The sequence below is a fragment of the Petaurus breviceps genome, unplaced genomic scaffold (genome assembly GCF_028583685.1).
Source record: "Petaurus breviceps papuanus isolate PSGF00001 unplaced genomic scaffold, PetGlider_PUasm1.0 83312, whole genome shotgun sequence".
Lineage (NCBI taxonomy): Eukaryota > Metazoa > Chordata > Mammalia > Diprotodontia > Petauridae > Petaurus > Petaurus breviceps.
The window spans coordinates 1-9913 of record NW_027186607.1 but is presented as its reverse complement, the minus strand read 5'-3'; the positions used below and the strand labels follow the sequence as shown (position 1 = coordinate 9913).

General features: G+C 35.8%; 1 protein-coding gene and 1 pseudogene across 1 annotated transcript; both read left to right on the top strand.

Annotated features, from left to right (window-relative positions):
• The first annotated feature begins 817 nt into the window (after positions 1-817).
• On the top strand, positions 818-2629 carry LOC138176169 (olfactory receptor 5D18-like; annotated as a pseudogene).
• Positions 2630-9014: 6385 nt separating this feature from the next.
• LOC138176170 (olfactory receptor 5L2-like) lies at positions 9015-9908 on the top strand (the record flags this gene model as incomplete). The annotated part of the gene is made up of 1 exon (XM_069106942.1): positions 9015-9908. A coding segment is annotated over exon 1 (894 nt), but the record flags the coding sequence as incomplete, so codon positions are not given.
• Between the last annotated feature and the right edge of the window lie 5 nt (positions 9909-9913).

Below are 9913 nucleotides of genomic sequence, written 5' to 3'. Positions count from 1 at the left end.
AAATCAAATAAAATCAATGAATCAATGTGAATTTATAAATTTCTTCCCAGATAAAAAGTATGGTACTAAGTGTGTGGGGAGGGATAAAATGACATAAAAACAACAACAAAAATGACAGCAGCAAAACTGTGCCTTTCTTCTTGTGTCTTACATTTTGTTTGGGCAAATGTGCACATTTTTAAAGGATATGTGGTAAATAAATACAAGATACTGTAGGCAAAAGGAAGGAGCATGTATCAGGAAAGATTCCATATGGGAGACATCCTTGGACCTCCATTTTGAAGAAAATTTTTGAAAGGTGAGAATGAAGTATGTGATAGTCATGTACAATAGTAAATTACCTTTAAATGAGGTAGGGGGAAAGTTCATAAAAATGCTCTTGCATTGCTCAGAATTGTCTAACTTCACAGGAAGGGGAAAAATTCTTTCAGGATAATTTGAAAAACATTATTTCTCCTTATACCAGTCTCCAACCTTGGAGGAAAGTGAGAGATATCAATCATTCTCAGACCTGAACTATCTAATATTCTGGAGGGATTTTATCCTGAACCCAAACTTCTAGATCTGTTGCTAACCAACCTAAATTCATTTTTTCTATTTTTTTTACCAAATCCTTTTTTTTTTTAAAGCAATCGGGGTTAAATAACTTGCTGAAGGTTACACAGCCAGTTATTTCTGGGTGTGGTGCTAAGTATCTGAGCCCGGATGTGATCCCCAGGTCATCCTGACAGTGGGGTTGGTGCTCTTACTTGCTGATCCACCTGGCCACCCCTGAGCAATTGGGGTTAAGTAACTTGCTCAAGGTTACATGGCCAGGTGTTTCTGGGTGGGTGCTAAGCATCTGAGCCCGGATTCGATCCCCAGGTCATCCTGACACTGGAGCCGGTGCTCTTACTCACTGTGCTACCTGGCTGCCCCACCCTAAATTCATTTTTCTGGGATTAACAGTCACTCTCTTGATTGTTCATTCCCCATCACAGTGATTCTTCATCCTTCACTCTTAGCTTCCTTATCTCCATACCCTTTCCCCCTACCTGTTCAAATATCCTACTTTAAAGAAACCCACTCTTTCCACAGTGCCTTCTGAAATGTCTTTTTTTAAAGGTAACTATTTAGTTTCATTTTAAATGTTTCTCTTGACCATTCCATCACTCTGTGATGTCTTTCCTTTTGAGATTTGCCCAAATTCTCTGTATTAATAATTCTCCGAGATAATGTCATCATTGATGTTGCTGTTCAGCTCGGCACCACAGGAGAAGTAATATAAGGTTGGGAGGGGGTGCTATGCTAACACTTATAGCCACCCCAAATTGGAAAAGGCTGTCTTTTGAGGTAGGAACTTCTTATTCCCTCGACATTATCAAGCAAAAGCTGGATGACCACTTGTCAAATATGTCAAAGAGGATGGTCTTATTCAGGTTTAGATTGGATGCAAGTCATTAGTAGACTTGAGACCCTAATCAACATCAGTAACTCTTCCAAATATATTTAACCTATATGAATACCCATTAAACTCCCAGCTCCCCAAATGCAGAGAATGTTTTTGGGGGTATAATTTTGTGTTGTTTTTATTTTATACTCTTATGGGTACCATAGTAAAGAATGGGCATTTCATATTTTTTTTTAAATACCCTTAATTTTTTGTTTCAGGATAGACTTTCTGATTCTTTTCTCCAGCATGAACCATGGTGACCAGTGAGGGAAATCATATTTCTGTAGCAACATTTGTCCTCTTGGTTTTCTCAGATTACCTAGAACTTCAAGTTCCCTTCTTCTTGGTGTTTCTGAATGTACATTCTGTAACTGTGGTGGGAAATCTTGGAATGCTTGCTATTATCCAAATCAATCCCAAACTCCACACCCCTATGTACTTTTCCTCAGCCATTTGTTCTTTGTGGATTTTTGTTATTCCTCCATCATTGCTCCCAAACTGTTAGTTGATTTACTCATAGAGGAGAGAAATATCTCCTTTTCTGGATGTTTGGCACATTTTTTTTTCTTTTGTACCTTTGTAGTGACTGAGTCATTCCTGCTGGCAGTAATGGCCTATGATTGCTTTGTGGCTATTTGTAATCCTTTGCTGTATACAGTTGCCATGTCCCAGAAACTTTGTGCCCTGTTAGTAGTTGAATCATATACATGGGGTATAGCCTGTTCCCTTTTACTCACATGTTCTGCTGTCCAATTATCATTTCATGGTTCAAACATGATTAATCACTTTTTTTGTGACTTCTTATCACTTCTTACTCTCTCTTATTCTGATACACATTTGAACCAGATGATGCTTTTCATCTCTGCCACTTTTAATGAAGTGAGCACACTTTTGATTATCCTGGCCTCTTATGTATTCATTTTTGTCACGGTTCTGAAGATGAATTCATCCAGAGGGCGTCGTAAAGCTTTCTCCACATGTGCCTCTCACCTGATGGCTATCACCATCTTTTGTGGGACCATCCTCTTTCTCTACTGTGTTCCTAACTCCAAGAACTCTTGAAACACAGTCAAAGTAGCTTCCATGTTTTATACAGTGGTAATCCCCATGCTCAGTCCTCCAATTTACATACTGAGGAACAACTATGTAAAAGAGAGAGTCGTCAAATTAATAGAAATTAAAATTTCTCCTACCTGAGTATATCTCCTAATAATTACAATTTCCTAATGACAAATATATAAACTAACACCTCACTCCTGATAAGCTCCAGTTGCATAACCAACCTAGATGAAAAAAGGTCACATAATCAATTTCAATAAATATGGAATATGAAGATTATTAGATACACATAGAAGAAAATTCGATAATAAAACAGTAAATTAAGATGATTGAGAATGATAAATTGATAATTTTGATTTGATAAAATTTAAACAGTTTTCACAAAATATTAAATAAAACTAATATTGGAAAGGAAAGCTTTTTTAAAAATAATTACAACACATTTCATTGATTCATTCTCAATTATGATTAAAATAAACAAAAATTTAAAGCCATTGCCCAATTGATAAATGGAAAATTATGTAAACAGACAGTTCTCAAGGGAAGACACCCAAGTTATCTATAAATGTATGAGCAAATTATTTCTAACAACTCTCAACTAGAAAGGTGCAAATTAAAGTAATCCTAAGAATCAACTTCATACCTATCAGATTATTAAGTATGGCCAAAAATGACAAATATTGAAGAGAATTTTGACAAATAGACTTAGTAGTGCACTGCTGGTGGACCTATGGGTGTGGACAAATATTAAGGAAGGAAAATTGGGATTGTACCTAATAAGGTGAAAAACAGCATGTTCTCTTTGACTCAGCTCATATACTGCTTGGTATACAGCTAAAAGGATAAAAGAAATAGAAATATTTCTGTACAAAAAGGAAACTAATGAGATACCTCTCGAATAAAAAATGGTGAAATAAATTCTTATATATATATATATATATATATATATATATATATTAATGTGATGAAATATATGATATGGTAAGATATGAGGAAATACATAATTTCAAGAAGACAGAAAATTTTATATGAGCTAATGCAAATTTCAAGAGAACTAGAATCATTATTGGGAACATAAAAAGTTTTGAAGTGTTTTGTGAACTGAAATCATCAGGGAAGATCCAGTTATTAAATAGCAATAGAATTGAAACTACCAATGGCACAGATTATTGTAAGAACTATGACAATTATAATGACTGTGATAGTTATGATGACTATCTGATTGTTCAGAGGATCAATGATGAAACCTTCTATCAATCTCCTGACACAGTGATGATAGATTTAGGGTGCAGAAGGAAAAGCATATATTATTTTTTGCAAACAATCAATGAGGAAATTTGTTATGCTAGACAATTAATATTTGTGACAAAGAATCTTTTCTTTCCCTCTTTTTTCAAAGATATGCAGAATGAAAGGCAGAGAGAAATAATAGCATTCTGTTCATTTAAAAAATATTTAAACTGGAAAAATTCGGGGGTCCTGCAAATACAGAATTTTGCACACACTTTGAGATGTCATTATATTATTAGTTTTGATTTAGAAATGTTTTCTTAAATGGGAGATATCAAAGAGAAGGGAGGAATAAGTAATTACTCCTATTTCCTTGGAAACTTTTTTGTTTATTTTCTCTGGAACTTTCTATTTTGAGGCAATAGTCTTCCAGTTCTTGATATTTGTGTATTTCTTTGAGTGGTTAATTCATTTTGATTTCTTAATTTAATAAGATTGGTCTTATTTTATATTTGCCTTAAATGATCCTTTATATCCTTGACTTCTACAGATCAACTATTAAAATATCTTGAATAGTTATCAAAGTGTGTTATTTAGTAGTTAATTATTTTTGTATTTTTCTTTGGAGAAATATTCATTTTTTAAATCCATAGGACTAAAATCTTAATAGGAAGGAAAGAAATGTACATAACATAGTATTGAACATTCAACTAGAGGATAAGAAAATGAAGAAGGGAAGACTAAAATGATCTTGTTTCATCTGCTGAAGATCAGAATATCTGAGTCAGTCTATTTACAGTTGAATTACACAATCATTACAATTTCTGTCAGAAAATAAAAATAATTGAAATTATTTTTTTATCTTTTGTAATTTACACATCTCTGTACCTATTGTAATCCCAAAATATAAATAGCTCTGTGCCTCAGCTATGCCACTTATAAAATGGGAACAAAGACACTTGACCTCTCTATGTCAAAAGCCGATGGTGAGAAATATATTTTGCAAAGTTAGAAGTTATATTTGGATGTGAACCATAATTATCAATCCAGTGTTGAATTCAGGTATAGTAAGAAAAGGAACTTGAAGTTTGAGAGTGCTAGGAGAGAGAAATATTCAGCTTGATTTCCATATGATTGAAACAAATGGTCCAGGTGGAGAAGAGTATGAATTTTAATAGCAAGTCTTTGTCATCATGTCTAAAAGGTGAAGAAAGTCAATGCTCACCTACATCATGCATATTTCCCCCTGGGGGAAATGACATAAAATCTTTGATCCAGGAGCCCAGAGAGGGTGTGCATTTGTTTTGATTAATAGTTTCTAACCCACAGAGATTCATAATTTCAAGAGGATACTTGGGGGACTTAGTTCCCAGGGCAAAAATTAATTATAAAATTGCTTGCATTGAACATAAAGACAGGTTTTTTGAGTGAAAGAATCAGTCATTTCTCTCTCTCCTTCATTCTTTTTCTACAGTTTCAGCATGTTTTGCTAGGTAAAAATACTGGAGTGTATGCAATTCTTTTTATTAGAAATAATTTGAAAATTCACTGCAGAAGGAGAAATGCTTTAATTGTGCTCTCATTCTAGACTTCTGCTTGCTGAGATCGTTTCCCCTCTTTTTCCTTATAGAATCTATCTGTGAAGATTTCTTTTGTACTATAATGAAGTGAAAATAGACATCAGGTAATAACAATTCTGTTATTAATGACCATATAATATAATACTCTCAAAAATGGGTAACATTCATATAAATATGGTGCTTCAAGGTTTGTCAATTGCTTCATATATGGCATCTCCTAACCCCTCTTTTTCTCTGCCTTAAGGAAAGAAGATATGATTAGAGGTAATAGGTCTTTACTATTGAGAAACTACCAGAGAAGAGCCCCATTCACAATTGAAACATATTTCAGATAAATGTATACCTGTGTCAGATCTGGATATGTGTCCAATGGCTTATCTATATCTTCATCTAAGTTCTCTGTTACCAACAAGGTGCAAACACTTGACTTTTACATCTGTGCATGTGCAGGCAGACCCACAACCTGAATCTCCTTCTCCTCATTCTTCAATGGATGCTATATATTCTCTGTTAGCCTTTCCCTTGGAAATATCCCAAGAAGTGTCCATCATTAACCAACAAGAGAGTTACCTCCTGCCCACAGGTTAGCACATTGAACTGATTTTTTTTTAATATTGTACTTGCAGGTAACTGTTCCTAGCACTGCTATTTATATGAGCTGAACTATTGTGAACTGGAAAATTTTACTTCAGTTATCTTGGCCTTATTCTTCAAGTGTAAAATGAAGGAATCAGACAATTAAATTCTAAAATCCCTTTCCATTCTAAAAATATCAATTCCTGATTCTTTTTGAATCAGAGAAATCAGGAGACGTAGCCTGATAATCTCTGCCTCTATTTTTGTTTTCCTCTCAAACTGTATTCATATTCAGGCAAAGGTAAGACTCACTTTTCTAGTATGAGGGATTCCCTCCACTTTCTAAAGTGGTTTTATGCTTTACTAGCATATGTTGATCACTCATCTCCTTCAGAGATAGATTACTAAATCATTGTTCCCTCACTAGATGATGGGCTGGGGGGGGGTACTTATGGGGTGGGGAGCATGACATTATGTCTTCTTGGAATGTGCTTGCATTTACCAAAGCAGAATTTACAGGTAACTAGCTCCCCAAAGAACAGTCTTTGTTGGGCGTTACCTGTCCTTGATTTTGCAGTTTCAACACATAGAAGGACTATATGGAGGTATAATATTAAAGATGTTTAACCTCTAAAAGATGTAATAACACAATTCAATTGTATGGAGTAGGTTATGCTCACACATGATAATAGCTCTGAGGACTAAAGAGATCATTTCTTATTTCTTATTATTGAGTGTCACAAGAAACCTATGAAGTAGATATGGCAAGCATTGGTATTTCCTTTTTGTATAAGATGAACCTGGTATTCAGAGAGTTTAAATGACTTGCATATGATCCTTCTAATGATAAATGCTACAGGTAGGATGAGAAACTAGGGCTTCCCTGATGGAATTAGACTCTAGATTCGCACTAAAGACTTTTCCAACTCTAAATCTTTGCACCAATGCACTTAGGATTTTCAATCTTATATTCTTTCCTGGATAACCTCAAGTAAATTTATGTAAATAACCAACAGTGATATACATACACATATATGCATAATACACTTCTATATGCATACACATATATATGCACATATACATACATACATGTTCACACACATAAGCAAATTTTATATAGGATGAATGAGAGAGTCATCATATAAACGGCTGGATAAAACTTGTCATCTTGACTTTTGCTGAATGAAATAGATTGAACTCAGTGTGGATGGTTGGCTAGGCAAAATTCCATTTATCTGATCTCAGAGTGTACAAAGGGTATAATCCAAAAGTATGGAAATTGGTGATGGAAAAATCATTTGTTTTTACTTTATTAAATGCATAAGGAATCTCTCTTAAGGAAATTTAAATTTTTAAATAAATGGTGATGTGCTTTTGCATGTATGTGTGTGTGTGTGTGTGTGATGGTAATGAAATCTGAAAATCTCTTTGTATTGTTAAGCTAAGAGGTACTTAGCCCCTCATTTCAAATTAAGCCTGTGTTAAAGAAACAGAAAGCATGGACCCCTGTTGCTGACATAACAGGAAAGGGCTGAATAGGGTGGAGCAATACTGTATATAAGGAAAAACTCCAGCTGGGAAAGTCAGAACTTCTTGGGATGGGCACCTGAAGGTTGGGCTGCTGCTGCTGCACTGGAACATCTGTGGAGAAAGTGATTTTGATTTTGAGAATGAAGCTGCTAAAGACTTCTGAGGGCCAGCTGGAGCAGCTGACGATTTCCAAGGGCCAGCTGGAGCTTCTGAGGCTACTGAGGATTTCTGAGGGCCAGCCAAAGCTGCAGAAGAACCATGACTGTGATGCTGGGACTTTGCATGAACCTATTTGTGACTTTGTTAAGCCTTGACTTCCCAGAAACAGAGGCTATGAAGGATTTAAGCTGGACTGGACACTGTGAGGCTCAGCATGGAACAGGAACTGCATGGAGAGCTGGACAAGGAAGTAGGAGCTGTCTGCCTTTGAACCCAGGTGACAGTTTGGTGAATCTAGGTCCGAGCTGGGATCATGGAAGGGAATTCAGGGAAGCTGAAAGCCTGTCCTGAGTCAAGATGAAAAGACTTCTCTGTGAGGACTGAGTAGTGATGAAATTGTGATTTACTTGTGACCGTGGGGTGGATGGCCTTTGTATTTCCCACTACCCCTTAAGAAGATACTGAGAAATGACTAACAATTGAATAGGGACTGATGATTGAATAGGGACTAATGACTGAAGAGTGACTGATTTGTAACTTACTGTGCCCCATGGGTAGAGGACTTTGACCTTTTGTACTTTATGACTGAATGATTGAGTTGCTAAGTGATTAATTGATGAAATGATTGTACTTTGTTCAAAACTATGTGATCACTTTGGTGAAAACTATGTGGCCATTTTAGTGACAAGTCGTTGAGTTATTATGCCATTGTGAATGCTATATTTTAATTTTCTGTGATAAGCTATAACATTTTGAATGTTGTACCTTGATTTTCTGTGAATGTTTTACTCTAATTTGTTATTGAATAAATAGAGAGTTCGCTATAATATATAATCAGAAACTTGAAACCTGTTCACAGCAGTAGTCCTCTGGAAAGTTGCTTGTGCTTGGTTTTACAGTGTGTGTATGAGAGAGAGGCAGAGAGAGAGAGAGAGAGAGAGAGAGAGATTTCTTGTTTCATTGGGATGGACACAAACTATACAGGCTAGGATGCACATATGATCTCAGCTTAACCCAAGTGCATAGTACATTGTAGTAATGCAGTCTGACAGTGTGTGCATTCATTTTGAATATTAGTTTCCAATACACAAATATAGCCATAGAGACATATATAATATAGGTAATATATAGGATCTCTATATTGTTGGTGTTCCGGATATTGTATTTATCTGCATGACATGTTGATATGTACAATAGTTTTCATCATGGATTTTGTTTGATCTGGATGGTGTCTCTGCATGGTGTGTGTAAACATAATTATATTTCTAGGATATTTAAGGGACACCAAAATAACAAACATATCTAGTTATATATTTTTCTCCTGTTAAACATGGATTAACTTTGACTCTAATATTACTTTTCTAGGAGATGGATAAAATTTATTCTTGGACCATACAAAAGAAGGATTGTCCATTTTTGCTTTATTCATCATTCATCATACTGAAATAATGGAAGAGGAGGAAAATTGCACTGAAATTACTGAATTTATGCTCCTAGGATTTTCAGATCATCCAGAACTCCAAATTTTCTTCTTCCTGATATTCCTAGTCATCTATGCCATCACAATTTTGGGGAATCTGGGAATGATTGTCCTGATCAAGATCAGTCCCCACCTCCATACCCCTATGTATTTCTTTCTCAGTCACATGTCCTTTGTTGATTTCTGCTATTCCACCATCATTGTACCCAAAATGCTGGTCAATATATTAACAGAAGACCAGGTTATCTCTTTCCTAGGCTGCATTGTCCAGTTCTATTTGTTTTCCACCTGTGTGATCACTGAAGTCATATTGCTGGCAGTGATGGCCTATGATCGCTTTGTGGCCATTTGTAACCCATTGTTGTACATGACTGCTATGTCCCAGAAGCTTTGCATCCAGCTGGTCTGTGGCTCCTATGTTTGTGGTACAGTGTGTTCTCTGATTCACACATGGTTAGCCCTTAAGATATCTTCTTATAAATCCAACATCATTAATCACTTTTTCTGTGATCTCCCCCCACTCTTGTCTCTGTCCTGCTCTGATGTCTCCATCAATGAACTGCTGCTTTTCATAGTGGCCAGTTTCAATGAAATCAGCACCATCATTATTATTCTTACCTCTTACATGTTTATCCTTATCACTATTTTAAGAATCCGCTCTTCTGAGGGCCGGCACAAAGCCTTCTCCACCTGTGCTTCCCACCTCACTGCCATTGTGGTTTTCCATGGCACAATCCTTTTCATTTATTGCCGACCAGGATCTGGAAATACCCTGGATTCAGACAAGGTTGCTACCGTGTTTTATACTGTGGTCATACCAATGCTAAACCCTCTCATCTACAGTTTGAGGAACAAGGATGTAAAAGA